Source organism: Salmo salar, chromosome 20 (assembly GCF_965601325.2).
Source record: "Salmo salar chromosome 20, fSalSal1, whole genome shotgun sequence".
In the NCBI taxonomy this organism is placed as follows: Eukaryota; Metazoa; Chordata; class Actinopteri; order Salmoniformes; family Salmonidae; genus Salmo; species Salmo salar.
Genome location: NC_138310.1, coordinates 54,533,972 through 54,549,895, shown reverse-complemented (window position 1 = coordinate 54,549,895; position 15,924 = coordinate 54,533,972). Strand labels below are relative to the sequence as shown.

The 15,924-nt window shown below is 43.4% G+C and overlaps 1 protein-coding gene across 1 annotated transcript; it reads right to left on the bottom strand.

Moving 5' to 3' along the window:
* Nucleotides 1-3: 3 nt before the first annotated feature.
* Nucleotides 4-15,396, bottom strand: si:ch1073-280e3.1 (complement C2). The gene is made up of 18 exons (XM_014162291.3): nucleotides 15,239-15,396; nucleotides 13,971-14,219; nucleotides 13,646-13,831; nucleotides 6,584-6,757; nucleotides 6,318-6,422; nucleotides 6,051-6,184; nucleotides 5,685-5,835; nucleotides 5,385-5,516; nucleotides 5,176-5,280; nucleotides 4,733-4,870; nucleotides 4,450-4,565; nucleotides 4,200-4,329; nucleotides 3,830-3,983; nucleotides 3,517-3,593; nucleotides 2,734-2,840; nucleotides 2,330-2,462; nucleotides 2,147-2,196; nucleotides 4-342 (listed from the first exon to the last, which is right to left on the bottom strand). The coding sequence occupies exons 1-18, from the start codon at nucleotides 15,357-15,359 to the stop codon at nucleotides 178-180; spliced, it is 2,427 nt and encodes an 808-aa protein (XP_014017766.3). The 5' UTR covers nucleotides 15,360-15,396; the 3' UTR covers nucleotides 4-177.
* Between the last annotated feature and the right edge of the window lie 528 nt (nucleotides 15,397-15,924).

The window sequence follows — 15,924 nt, the reverse complement described above, 5'->3', positions numbered from 1 at the left end:
ATGTTTATTCATTTTATATTTTAATAAATTGTTATTAATTTGATTCATTTTAGGAATGGGTCCTATTCTGTAAAGTAGGGAAACGGAAAGGCATTTTCTTCTGCTAGTAAGCCACCGTCCTAAAATGGCGCTACTAAATCAATATTTTAAGCTTTATGTGAGAATCCAAGTTGAAACTCAGTCGTCTATAGGTAGAAACTCCAGGTCCGTCCCCAGGTGCTGTTTTAACCATGGCAGCAAGTGGAAGACACTAATGTGGAAGTCCCTTGCGTCAGGAGGGGGCCTGTCACTCCTGTCTTGTGGCTCACACACGTTCTTGGTGCCCCAGCTCACTACTCCCACCTGAAGGATAGATGAAATAGAACCGCGCGTGTGGATTCATTCCTACAGTTGAAGTCGTAAGTTTACGTACACCTTAGCCAAATACATTTAAACTCAGTTTTTCACAATTCCTGACATTTAATTATATTAAAAAAGTTCCTGTCTTAGGTCAGTTAGGATCACCACTTTATTATAAGAATGTGAAATGTCAGAATAATAGTAGAGAGATGTATTTAAGCTTTTATTTCTTTCATCACATTCCCAGTGGGTCAGAAGTTTACATACACTCAATTAGTATTTGGTAGCATTGCCTTTAAATTGTTGGACTTGGGTCAAAAACGTTTCAGGTAGCCTTCCACAAGCTTCCCACAATAAGTTGGGTGAAGTTTGGCCCATTCCTACTGACAGAGCTGGTGTAACTGAGCCAGGTTTGTAGGCCTTCTTGCTCGCACACACTTTTTCAATTCTGCCCACACATTTTCTATATGAGGTCAGGGCTTTGTGATGGCCACTCCAATACATTGACAATGTTGTCCTTAAGCCATTTTGCCACAACTTTGGAAGTATGCTTGGGGTCATTGTCCATTTGGAAGACCCATTTGCGACCAAGCTTTAACTTCCTGACTGATGTCTTGAGATGTTGCTTCAATATATCCACATAATTTTCCTGCCTCATGATGCCATCTATTTTGTGAAGTGCACCAGTCCCTCCTGCAGCAAAGCACCCCCACAACATGATGCTGCCACCCCGTGCTTCCCGGTTGCGATGGTGTTCTTCGGCTTGCTAGCCTCCCCCTTTTCCCTCCAAACATAACGATGGTCATTATGGCCAAAAAGTTCAATTTTTGTTTCATCAGACCAGAGGACATTTCTCCAAAAAGTACGATCTTTGTCCCCATGTGCAGTTGCAAACCGCAGTCTGGCTTTTTTATGGAGGTTTTGGAGCACTGGCTTCTTCCTTGCTGAGATGCCTTTCAGGTAATGTTGATATAGGACTTGTGTTACTGTGGATATAGATACTTTTGTACCTGTTTCCTCCAGCATCTTCACAAGGTCCATTGCTGTTGTTCTGGGATTGATTTGCACTTTTCGCACCAAAGTACGTTCATCTCTAGGAGACAGAACGCGTCTCCTTCCCGAGCAGTATGACGGCTGCGTGGTATCTGTACAAACAATTGTTTGTACAGAGGAACGTGGTATCTTCAGGCATTTGGAAATTGCTCCCAAGGATGAACCAGACTTGTGGAGGTCTACCATTTTTATTCTGAGGTCTTGGCTGATTTTCTTTAGATTTTTTCCCATGATGTCAAGCAAAGAGACACTGAGTTTGAAGGTAGGCCTTGAAATGCATCCACAGGTACACCTCAAATGATGTAATTAGCCTATCAGAAGCTTCTAAAGCCATGACATAATTTTCTGGAATTTTCCAAGCTGTTTAAAGGCACAGTCAACTTAGTGTATGTAAACTTCTGACCCACTGGAATTGTGATACAATTAATTATAAGTGAAATAATTGGTCTGTAAACAATTGTTGGAAAACTGACTAGTCATGTACAAAGTAGATGTCCTAACCGACTTCCCAAACTATAGTTTGTTAACAAGAAATTTGTGGAGTGGTTGAAAAACGAGTTTTAATGACTCCAACCTAAGTGTATGTCAACTTCCAAATTCAACTGTATATGCCTGGTCATTGAATAGAGTCATACAAAAAGTACACTTAGCTTGGCCTAATGAACCCAAACACCAGATACTGGTACATAGTTCTATATGCTAGTATGAAGTATGCTTATCATGGACAAGATTTAGCAGAAGGGGAGTTTCTCACTTGAAAATACCGCAGTCTGTTAAGAAGGAACAGAGCGCCTCCAGAATCACCTGTTAGGAAAAGTTGGATCATATCACGCATGAGAATAACAAAGGTTTATCCTATTATTTGTATATTAATTAATGTATGTGTTCCCGAGTTGTATAATGTGGCTTCCCATGCTGTGTATTCCTACAATCATACCTTTGCAAGTTACTGCATCTATATGATCGGCAGATCCGCCCGAGCACAGAAACCTGTCTGGCACGTATTCATTCAGAGTTGCATCGTGAGGAGTTAGAAGTGTGTTCTCAGCCTGTTTAATACAGTCAAGCCTCTGCAAATAGGAACATCAAACAATGGTGCTACCCATTAACACCGCGCCCTTCACATGACACCCTTCACAAACATGCACATCAATTAGACATAATTTGCAGGCATACATGAAGACAAACTCAGTCTTATTCAAAAAGTACATTTGTAGAACTTCACTCCTCATACACAAATGGTAGTAAATGCAGAGCCAATGATAGATTATACTGTAGAAGGCCTGTGGATGTGACCTATGACCTTTATGAATGTGTGTTTGGTTGTTGAGTACCACTAACCTTACTCCCTGTATGAATGTGTGTTTGCTTGCGTTTTGCAACCTTGACTGTAGCCCCCTTGTTGATGAAGTATGCTCTGGTCTCCTCCATGGGTAGCAGGGCTTTCTCTGCAGACACACACTCCATTAACTGGTTATTATACACTCACCAATGTATTATTATTCCACCTCTCTCATCAACAAGCTGTTTTCGCCCACAGGACTGCCACCGACTGGATGGTTTTGTTTGGTACTGGATCTGGCTCACCAGGGACGGCAGGTAGCCTAGTGGTTAGAGAGCTGGGCCTGTAACCGAAAGGTTGCTGGATCCGAATCCCCGAGCTGACGGGGTAAAAATCTGTCATTCTACCCCTGAACAAGGCAGTTAACCCACTGTTCCCCGGTAGGCCGTCATTATAAATAAGAATATGTTCTTAACTGACTTGCCTAGTTAAATAAAAATAAAGGCACCGACAATCATACCACGCTCAAAGTCGCTTAGGTCACTTGTTTTTCCCATTCTAACGTTAATTCGAACAGTAACTGGATGCCTGTCTGCCTCGTGACTCACTGTCTGAGTGATCCATGTTCATGAACGGGGTGGTGTACGTAATAAACTGGCCGGTGAGTGTATATATATTACAAATAGAACTCGAGTCAAGCCAAGACATGATCTGATTCATGGGTGGATGACACCAGTCATGGCCAGCAGTACCAAGTTCAACGAGTTGAGTTGGGCTTGTCAAGCTAATAAAAAAGGATTGCACTCCGTCTGCTTGTTCAGGAGGAGTAGTAATCATCTTACCGTGGTGTTCACAGGTGGAGTTGGGACCCATCTTCATGGCTCGGTTGGCGGGCTTGGTACACGGTAAGCAGATGGGCCTGTAGAGAACACATACCAGATAAACAACACAGGGAGGTACAGGAAGTCATGTAGCTAGTCATGTAGTTACACAAGATTAGAGTGCAATAAAGTACTCATGTTAATATTGTAACAATGAGTAACAATGTCATTGCTGGTGAATGATTTGACCAAGTAGATGGAATCGTGGTGGTTTGGAATGAGAACGATTTACAAGGGAATTATTTCATGAGCTAGTGTTGCTGCTCGAACCCACCTCGCCGTCCATGACGGCTTGATTTCTTCAACCTTGACCAGAGCAATGTCATAGTCATAGAACTCTTTCACGTTCTTGTGGCGGAGTCCATCAATGTTGTACTGTGGGTGCGGGATCACAAGCAGCACCTTTGCTACCTCCTTTCCTTCAAAACCTGGGGGACATTGGCTTGAGGTTGATACTTACTAGTAAGCATTACTTGGGGATGAAAGGCAGAATAGACATCACCTATTTAATAATCAGTATTCTGTGTTATCTATCATCTGTGTTATAGATTGGTATTTCTAAATGGGCAGACACACTGCCAAATGACCCATGAACATTTTGAGGTCAATGCAGAGACCTATGTGCAATTAGGTAGGCTACTGACCAATCTTCACAGTCACTTTGTCTTGGTTCACTTTCCCCCCAGATCTGATGGCAGAAAAGCAGTGAGCTGCGGTCAGGATCCAGTTCTGGGTCACGATGGAACCCTGGCAGGTCTCAGACTTAGCGCTAGTCTGTAGCGGGATGAATAGAGTAGATTTTGTTAACTAAATACAGTACCAAGGAATGTACAGTAATGTCGTTGATAGTGTTTCTTGTGTACAATCTTCTATGTTCTGTTAAATAAGGCTTACTGTGATGACATTGACATGCCACGGCCTGGTATAGGCTGTCTTGGTGGGCCCAAACTCCTCCTGATTCTCTGACACGTCTTCCTGTGCCACCCCACACATGATCACACTTTTATCACCTAGAAATAAATGCATCATCAATACTACATTTAACTTCATTCTGCGTGGTTCAGCCATTCTATTGCTAAATATACTACATACAAAGACTTTGATACAGAATTTGTACCAAGAAATGATCAAATGCACTTGTTACAGTAAATGTAATGATGACACTAAGACAACCCACTGATCATGCTGTTGAACACTTCTCCCAGCTGTTTGTAGTCCTTCAGAATGAAAAGGTGCTTCTCATGTCTCTTCCTAGAGGCAATCAGATTCAGCTCGTTCTTATTCACGTTGTCCCCAACACCAAACACGTAGACATCTGCATAAAATACACACACACACAATCTGAGTAGATATTTATACAGTCTTGAGTGAAGCATCATAGAGCTGTACGGTTGTCAGTGTGGCTCCCTGTGTAACTGACCTAGCAGCTTGTCTTCAGTGTGACTCCCTGTGTAACTGACCTAGCAGCTTGTCTTCAGTGTGACTCCCTGTGTAACTGACCTAGCAGCTTGTCTTCAGTGTGACTCCCTGTGTAACTGACCTAGCAGCTTGTCTTCAGTGTGACTCCCTGTGTAACTGACCTAGCAGCTTGTCTTCAGTGTGACTCCCTGTGTAACTGACCTAGCAGCTTGTCATCAGTTTGGTCGAGAGCCGAGGTGCTGTACCCAAGCAGGGAGCGGATCTTAGCCAGGACAGCCAGGGGACTACCCCCTGTGTTGGAGTACCCTACGGGGCAGAGAGAATACACATGGATGCCTCTCTCCTCTCCATACACAATGAACATTATATTGAAAAAGTCCTTGAGTAGGTTGAACCCTCCTACAATGTACCATCTGTTTCAATGAGGATGACGTTCTGTGTTTCACTGAATCGGGTCTCGTTCCTCTCTTTCAGGATGGCCATGCGTTCATACACACGATACAGAGCAGCGTACAGGTTGGTGCCAGTCTGGTTCCCGTGGCCTGTAGGTGACAGGTATTGTATCAAACCACACCAGGCACTGTACTCTAATCAGTAATGTATGCTAATCAGTCACGCACACCTCAACCATTGTCAACTGCTAAAGTATATATTTTCCTGTACAGTGTCATGGCTTCATAAAGTGCAGAAAGGGAGAGGTGCTGACATACTTTGGTGATCAAACGCTGCCAGTCTCTTTAGGACACTTTTTACGTTGCTCCTGACATGCTCATCGCTTCTGGACACAATGTCCACAATATCTTTAGCCTCGCTGGCGTAGGAGATCACCTGGAATTTCAGCTCAACCTCGTAGCTGTCAAGCTGAGAGAGAATCCTGTTAGTTAGACGTTAGTGTCTTTTAGAGGCTTATCATAGAATAGTGTGTTTATTATCTGTGAGAAGTTTATAAGTTCTGAGGATTCTCAGGGCTGATTTCGCAGGCACAGAAATGAAACGCCATTGAAAGTGCTATTCAGTCTAGGACTAGGCTTAATCTGCGTCCTCAATGTTTGTGGGGACATAAATGAAAGTAAGACCTTGCGTATGAGGGCAGCAATGGCGTCCCTGGCCAGGTTAAAGTGGGTCTTGGAGATGCTGCCTGAGGTATCCATCAGGATGAACACGTTCATACGACCATCAGACACCCGCAGGGTCCTACCAAAGGCGCTTCCTAGAACGCAGGGACAAGATAGGGGGTGTAATGATCTCAGCTTAAAGTAACACATATGACACACCGAGTATACACAGGTACAGAGATACAGCATACTCACAAATGCAAGCACGTACACACTATAATGGATCACCTTTGTTTTTCTTTATGAACTCAGGTGACAGAACATCCATGACTCCAGACAGAGAGCCTCCCATAGCGTCTGCCACTGCACTGGGGGAGTCAAAGGCATACTGGGCTGTTTTGAGACAGATAATAGTATATTAGCATGTCCAGAACTTTGACTCTGTAAATAACATTGGATTGAAAATTACATATAAAAAGGTAGCATGTAGGTATGGCCATAATGTTGCAGTAATGTATTAGTCTAGCGTAGCCTGATCCAATCAAGGCACTGACTCTGGCAGCGTGTCTCTGAGCCGCTCCACTCCCTGGACTCCAGACAGACCCTCTCGGCTGAGCCCAACAGGTCCAGACCCATCTGGCAGCGGTACTGGACCTTCTCCCCTTTCCGGAAGCGGCCCTCGGACCTCAGGGCACCCGGGGGCACACCTGGGTTCTTACAGTCATCAGCTGAAATGAGAAGATTTTGTATGAGCCATGACACATGCACTAATCACAAGTCCGGTCACAACTTGCAGACTTGTTTATGCTGCTGTGCGTTTTGTTGCCGATCTTACTTTGCTACCTGACGGTTTTTTACTTTTTCATTACCGTATATTTTAACTTTTTCCCTCACTCAACTTTTTTCATTCAACTTTTTCACCCCGGAGGTTTTATCTGGACATGGTTCGTCAGGACTTCAAACAGCCGAAGCTAAGTAACATTAACATGATGCCTTCTAATTGCAGTCGTTGTACTTATAATATACAAGAGAACGATCGCCTTACGGCAAGGATAGCTGTGCTGCAAGCCCAGCTTCAGACGCGATCGTTAGGCAAGGGTAATTTCAGTGTAGGAAAGGATGAAACAGCGTCTGTGCCACCAGTAAGTACAGATAGTAACGTTAGTATAAACCCCCTCGCACGGTCCCCGCAGCCGGACAACTTTCTCATGGCTTCTGGAGGGAAACGCTGTAGGAATGCTCAACCGGTGTCGCTTATTCAGCCGACAGAAACTTTCAACCGGTTCTCCCCATTAAGCGAGTCGGAGTCGGAGGCCGAGACTTCTCTGGTCTCTACTCCTCCCGTTGTGGGGTCTGAGACGCCGACGGCTCCCACCATTAGCTCTGACAAATTGAAAACCCTAGTCATTGGCGACTCCATTACCCGCAGTATTAGACTTAAAACGAATGATCCAGCGATCATACACTGTTTACCAGGGGGCAGGGCTACCGACGTTAAGGCTAATCTAAAGACGGTGCTGGCTAAAGCTAAAACTGGCGAGTATAGAGATATTGTTATCCACGTCGGCACCAACGACGTTAGGATGAAACAGTCAGAGGTCACCAAGTGCAACATAGCTTCAGCGTGTAAATCAGCTAGAAAGATGTGTCGACATCGATTAATTGTCTCTGGCCCCCTCCCAGTTAGGGGGAGTGATGAGCTCTACAGCAGAGTCTCACAACTCAATCGCTGGTTGAAAACTGTTTTCTGCCCCTCCCAAAAGATAGAATTTGTAGATAATTGGCCCTCTTTCTGGGACTCACCCACAAACAGGACCAAGCCTGGCCTGTTGAGGAGTGACGGACTCCATCCTAGCTGGAGGGGTGCTCTCATCTTATCTACGAACATAGACAGGGCTCTAACTCCTCTAGCTCCACAATGAAATAGGGTGCAGGCCAGGCAGCAGGCTGTTAGCCAGCCTGCCAGCTTAGTGGAGTCTGCCACTAGCACAGTCAGCGTAGTCAGCTCAGCTTTCCCCATTGAGACCGTGTCTGTGCCTCGATCTAGGTTGGGCAAAATTAAAAATGGCGGTGTTCGCTTTCTTTATCTCACTAGTATAAAGACCTCCTCCATTCCTGCCATTATTGAAAGAGATTGTGATACCTCACATCTCAAAATTGGGTTACTTAATGTTAGATCCCTCACTTCCAAGGCAGTTATAGTCAATGAACTAATCACTGATCATAATCTTGATGTGATTGGCCTGACTGAAACATGGCTTAAGCCTGATGAATTTACTGTGTTAAATGAGGCCTCACCCCCTGGTTACACTAGTGACCATACCCCCCGTGCATCCGGCAAAGGCGGAGGTGTTGCTAATATTTACGATAGCAAATTTCAATTTACAAAAAAAAACACAATGACGTTTTCGTCTTTTGAGCTTCTAGTCATGAAATCTATGCAGCCTACTCACTCACTTTTTATAGCTACTGTTTACAGGCCTCCTGGGCCATATGCAGTGTTCCTCACTGAGTTCCCTGAATTCCTATCGGATCTTGTAGTCATAGCAGATAATATTCTAATTTTTGGTGACTTTAACATTCACATGGAAAAGTCCACAGACCCACTCCAAAAGGCTTTCGGAGCCATCATCGACTCAGTGGGTTTTGTCCAACATGTCTCTGAACCTACTCACTGCCACAGTCATACTCTGGACCTAGTTTTGTCCCATGGAATAAATGTTGTGGATCTCAATGTTTTTCCTCATAATCCTGGACTATCGGACCACCATTTTATTACGTTTGCAATTGCAACAAATAATCTGCTCAGACCCCAACCAAGGACCATTAAAAGTCGTGCTATAAATTCTCACACAACCCAAAGATTCCTTGATGCCCTTCCAGACTGCCTCTGCCTACCCAAGGACGTCAGAGGACAAAAATCAGTTAACCACCTAACCGAGGAACTCAATTTAACCTTGCGCAATACCCTAGATGCAGTTGCACCCCTAAAAATTAAAAACATCTGTCATAAGAAACTAGCTCCCTGGTATACAGAAAATACACGAGCTCTGAAGCAAGCTTCCAGAAAATTGGAACGGAAATGGCGCCACACCAAACTGGAAGTCTTCCGACTAGCTTGGAAAGACAGTACCGTGCAGTATCGAAGAGCCCTCACTGCTGCTCGATCATCCTATTTTTCCAACTTAATTGAGGAAAATAAGAACAATCCGAAATTTCTTTTTGATACTGTCGCAAAGCTAACTAAAAAGCAGCCTTCGCAAATGGAGGATGGCTTTCACTTCAGCAGTAATAAATTTATGAACTTCTTTGAGGAAAAGATCATGATCATTTAGAAAGCAAATTACAGACTCCTCTTTAAATCTGGGTATTCCTCCAAAGCTCCATTGTCCTGAGTCTACACAACTCTGCCAGGACCTAGGATCAAGGGAGATACTAAAGTGTTTTAGTACTATATCTCTTGACACAATGATGAAAATAATCATGGCCTCCAAACCCTCAAGCTGCATACTGGACCCTATTCCAACTAAACTACTGAAAGAGCTGCTTCCTGTGCTTGGCCCTCCTATGTTGAACATAATAAACGGCTCTCTATCCACCGGATGTGTACCAAGCTCACTAAAAGTGGCAGTAATAAAGCCTCTCTTGAAAAAGCCGAATCTTGACCCAGAAATTATAAAAAACTATCGGCCTATATCGAATCTTCCATTCCTCTCAAAAAGTTTAGAAAAAGCTGTTGCACAGCAACTCACTGCCTTCCTGAAGACAAACAATGTATACGAAACGCTTCAGTCTGGTTTTAGACCCCATCATAGCACTGAGACTGCACTTGTGAAGGTGGTAAATTACCTTTTAATGACGTCAGACCGAGGCTCTGCATCTGTCCTCGTGCTCCTAGATCTTAGTGCCGCTTTTGATACCATCGATCACCACATTCTTTTGGAGAGATTGGAAACCCAAATTGGTCTACAAAGGACAAGTTCTGGCCTGGTTTAGATCTTATCTGTCGGAAAGATATCAGTTTGTCTCTGTGAATGGTTTGTCCTCTGACAAATCAATTGTAAATTTCGGTGTTCCTCAAGGTTCCGTTTTAGGACCACTATTGTTTTCACTATATATTTTACCTCTTGGGGATGTCATTCGAAAACATAATGTTAAATTTCACTGCTATGCGGACGACACACAGCTGTACATTTCAATGAAACATGGTGAAGCCCCAAAATTGCCCTCGCTAGAAGCCTGTGTTTCAGACATAAAGAAGTGGATGGCTGCAAACTTTCTACTTTTAAACTCGGACAAAACAGAGATGCTTGTTCTAGGTCCCAAGAAACAGAGATCTTCTGTTGAATCTGACAATTAATCTGGATGGTTGTACAGTCGTCTCAAATAAAACTGTGAAGGACCTCGGCGTTACTCTGGACCCTGATCTCTCTTTTGAAGAACATATCAAGACTGTTTCAAGGACAGCTTTTTTCCATCTACGTAACATTGCAAAAATCAGAAACTTTCTGTCCAAAAATGACGCAGAAAAATTAATCCATGCTTTTGTTACTTCTAGGCTGGACTACTGCAATGCTCTACTTTCCGGCTACCCGGATAAAGCACTAAATAAACTTCAGTTAGTGCTAAATACGGCTGCTAGAATCCTGACTAGAACCAAAAAATGTGATCATATTACTCCAGTGCTAGCCTCCCTACACTGGCTTCCTGTTAAGGCAAGGGCTGATTTCAAGGTTTTACTGCTAACCTACAAAGCATTACATGGGCTTGCTCCTACCTATCTTTCCGATTTGGTCCTGCCGTACATACCTACACGTACGCTACGGTCACAAGACGCAGGCCTCCTAATTGTCCCTAGAATTTCTAAGCAAACGGCTGGAGGTAGGGCTTTCTCCTATAGAGCTCCATTTTTATGGAATGGTCTGCCTACCAATGTGAGAGACGCAGACTCGGTCTCAACCTTTAAGTCTTTACTGAAGACTTATCTCTTCAGTAGGTCCTATGATTAAGTATAGTCTGGCCCAGGAGTGTGAAGGTGAACGGAAAGGCTGGAGCAACGAACCGCCCTTGCTGTCTCTGCCTTGCCGGTTCCCCTCTTTCAACTGGGATTCTCTGCCTCTAACCCTTTTTACAGGGGCTGAGTCACTGGCTTACTGGTGTTCTTCCATGCCGTCCATGGGAGGGGTGCGTCACTTGAGTGGGTTGAGTCACTGACGTGGTCTTCCTGTCTGGGTTGGCGCCCCCCCTTGGGTTGTGCCATGGCGGAGATCGTTGTGGGCTATACTCGGCCTTGTCTTAGGACGGTAAGTTGGTGGTTGGAGACATCCCTCTAGTGGTGTGGGGGCTGTGCTTTGGCAAAGTGGGTGGGGTTATATCCTGCCTGTTTGGCCCTGTCCGGGGGTATCATCGGATGGGGCCACAGTGTCTTCTGATCCCTCCTGTCTCAGCCTCCAGTATTTATGCTGCAGTAGTTTATGTGTCGGGGGGCTAGGGTCAGTCTGTTACATCTGGAGTATTTATCTTGTCTTATCCGGTGTCCTGTGTGAATTTAAATATGCTCTCTCTAATTCTCTCTTTCTCTCTTTCTGTCTTTCTCTTGGAGGACCTGAGCCCTAGGACCATGCCTCAGGACTACCTGGTATGATGACTCCTTGCTGTCCCCAGTCCACCTGGCCGTGCTGCTGCTCCAGTTTCAACTGTTCTGCCTGCAGCTATGGAACCCTGACCTGTTCACCGGACGTGCTTGTTGCACCCTCGACAACTACTATGATTATTATTATTTGACCATGCTGGTCATTTATGAACATTTTAACATCTTGACCATGTTCTGTTATAATATCCACCCTGCACAGCCAGAAGAGGACTGGCCACCCCTCATAGCCTGGTTCCTCTCTAGGTTTCTTCCTAGGTTTTTGGCCTTTCTAGGGAGTTTTTCCTAGGGAGTTTTTCCTAGCCACCGTGCTTCTTTCACATGCTTTGCTTGCTATTTGAGGTTTTAGGCTGGGTTTCTGTACAGCACTTTGAGATATCAGCTGATGTACGAAGGGCTATATAAAAATAAATTTGATTTGATTAATCAAGACTAACTTAAATAATAAGATCCAAAGGCCTTTATTTGACTGATCCTGTGGTAAAGCATGGAACAAGAAACGCCAAGGTTGTGGGATCAAGTCCCGCAGCGGTCACGTGTTGGTGTACTAAAATGCATGTCCTCACTTTAATGTAAGTTGCTTTCCATAAAAGTCTGCTAAATGGCATATATTATTATATAGTACTGCAAAAAGCATACGCAGAGACGTCGTACAAGCTTTGCTCATTGACCTGCTTTGGGGTTATAATGCACAATATCAAAAGCGCCATTCATCTCTGTGCCTGTCAATGTGTTTCTAAGATTCAAAAAGCTTCTTATACCTAAGTATTATACCGAAGTAAGTGGGGCTCTATGCACGCCTGTATGCACTTGAACACAATTGGTGCAGCCAACTCTCAACTAATAAATGCCGTCTTACACCAACCAGACATCTGTAAGAGTGGGCATTTGCCTGAATGCATAGAATATCAATATCAACGGTAGTTACAACTTTACGACTATGACAGTAACCAAAATGGCAGCCTATTACCTAAATAGTGCACTGGGCCCTGGTCAAAAGTAGTGCACTATAAAGGGAATAAGGTGGCATTTGGGACGCACACTATGTCTTCAGTGTAAAGGATGTGTTTATGTAAATAGAGAGGTAGTGCTTAGTTAGGATCGTTTACGTCCGGCCACAGGGTATATAGTGATTAATACATCAAGTCCAGCAGGTTCATACAGGAAATTTGAGTGTTGAATCAGCTGATAGCCTCGGCTGATATTGAACCAATTAGATAAATCACACTACCTTAATATGGCGGTCTATTTAGTAAACCAGGTTTGCACAAAAATTCTCTTTGCGCTTCTGTTTTTGGTGACATGCAATTTTTTTTATTTTATTCATTTAACCTTTATTTAACTGGTCAAGTCAGTTAAGAACAAATTCTTATTTACAATAACGGCCTAGGAACAATGGGTTAACTGCCTTGTTCAAGAGCAGAATGCCAGATTTTTACCTTGTCAGCTCTTGGATTCGATCTAGCATGCTGTAACATGCTGTAATGCTGAAACATGCACTACTCGCCACTCGTGTGCTTTCTGCTTTCACACCCCAGCCTCCACCTGTTGGGGCTCTGCTTTTGTTTCAGTCAGGGGGATCGGTAAAGCGTACATTGTTCACTGCCTGTTATTAATATATCTTACATGATTTATGCTCTCGCAGTGAGCTACCCAGAAGGAGCAGGGCCTAATGCCAAGACTATTGTACATGTACTGTAATCTTCTAATAAATGGTTAAACGAATACGTGGCGTTTCCTGTCTGAACTTAGCTAAGGTAAAGTCCACTCTCTTTGGCACAGATTTATTAATCAATACTGAGATTTTTTTGCACAAGTTCTTTGCACCAAATATTACCTCTACCTTAATGTTTTACTTCTGATTTGAATCCTCATTCTACCACTTAATATATTGTGCACTATACAGAGAAAAACATTCTAAAGCTTACTTTATCTGGCATGTTGTACAAGGGTGAGGGCTTCTCACCTTGGCTATCACACACTGGGATTGTGCCTGTCCAGTCTCCTAGAGAGGTGCAGTTCCTCTGAGCTGACCCAGACAGGCTGAAGCCACTGTGGCAGGAGAAACTCTGGCTCTCCCCTGGCTTCAACCACTGTTCCCTGGGCCAGAACTCACCATGGTCCAATTGGAGCTGGCCTGGACACATTATCGCTGTGAGAGAGAAAGAGAGAGCGAGAGAGAGGGAGAAACACATTTTGAGACAGAATGAGATGGAGAGAGAGGAGAATACAGCAGTAGTTTATCAGATACTAACTCATCACCTGCCTCCTGTATCCACCAGAAACACTACCTTTACAGGAGGCTCGCGACACTCGTCTGCCATTGGTCAGTCTCATGGTGGACCACTCCCCATCGGCGCTGCACACCCGTTGGCTGACGGGGTACGGGTAGTGTCCTGCCTTACAGTGATAGGTCAGCACGCTGCCCTCAGTACCTGCCTGAGAGTAGGACACGTTGCCGCCGCCGATCTTCTCAGCGATGGAACAGTTCTGGGGCTGTTCATCCTCATAGTCCCCATAGTCTTCCCCCTGCATCCACACTGAAATACAGGCATACGTATGACTGAAATGCAGACATATTCCTGAAATGCAGACAAAATACTGAAATACAGACATGTAACTGAAATCCAGTCACAAATTACTGAAATGCAGTCACTTTGATGTTTTAAGTAGAAATTGTGCACCAATATTGAATTTTAAAAGCCTGTTATATTAAATGAAGTGTCCTTTAATATAGACCACATGGAGAATTCAATAAGTCAGATTTATTATATGAATAAAGACTTGCTAATATGCCAAAATTCAGCATTTTGACATGTCCCTCCGTGAATCAATTACATCTGTCCCTCATTTTAAGGTCAACCCTGTGACGTGAACTGAACTCTTGTTTTAATATGGTGAAACCTTCATTTTTTCAATATTTGATATACTTGATATACTCTTTTTTGGACATTTTGTGTTTTTTTGCGGCGGAAAACTGAGCGGATCGAGCATAACACGTCTACCCTGTTACCCATAGAGAGGCTAGAAAGTGTTGAACCATTTATAATAAAAAAAAAGTGAAGCTTGCATTCAATTGCCTCTTCCTGTTGCACACAACAAGCTTCCTTTTGTCACAAGGGGATTCAGGACTGATTCATGATGAAATCATCAACCCTGTTACGGTAAACTTTATTTGTTACTTAATAGGCACTTACTATTGTCATTTTATTAATTTAATATCTTCAGATGGGATTTTTTTTATGAAGTTGAACATGTGCTCTTTATGACAGAATGTTAAAAATAGTTGTAATCAAACGTGTTTTTTTACCAAGTTACACTTCTAAAATAGGCTCCTTGTTGGTGGAACGACCCACACACATTTCTGAAATACAGATGTACATATGACTGAAATACAGACACATTACTGAAATACAGACATGACTGACATACAGACATATGTCTGACTGAAATTCAACATTTTACTGAGATACAAACACATTACTGGGAGATCATGAATGGTGTTGTTTGTTACAGTAACTTCTGACTCGTGCATCTCCCTGACCATCTCAGTACTCACCCTCTTTGACAGAGTTGAAGGAGAAGGCCGCACACAACAACAGAGTGACAGCATACATGACAAGTATGTGTTTATTCCTTTCCGTCTCTGTTGGTGTCTGACTTAAAATATATGTCTGCATGCTACTATGTAGTTATCTTATTTGATGAGTGACTATCCATTAACGAACCACAGCAAACACAAAAGCATGGATTGAGTAATGTTTTCCCAGAACTGGGTGATTCAACTTTACATGTAGGATTCATAAAACATTATTATCCATGTATTGGTATCTTTATTTTAACTGTAATATTTTACTTTGAGACTCAAATAGCCTCTAATATTTAGAAATTGTTGCATCATCTACTGAGTCAGTAATAAAGGGGGCAACTATGAATGAGAATCAGAAATGTGGTTGTAAAACAAAAACTTAAATCTGAGATCAAATCTTTTTAACCCAGTTCCACTACAGGGTCCCAACTTCACTCGAGGTTAGGGCCATGTTGCCAATACACTATATGATTTGTAAATTACACAGTTTGTGCTTGCCATTGTTTGTGTGTGTGTTAGTGTGTGAGAAACGCTTTAGGAGATTAGATGATCATTATGCATATTATAGAGAATTTACTCTGAGCGCCCCCCACACCCCACTACACCCCACCCCCCTCCTGCCCCAGAGCTCAGTCCTCTCAGCTGACTCGGCTTTG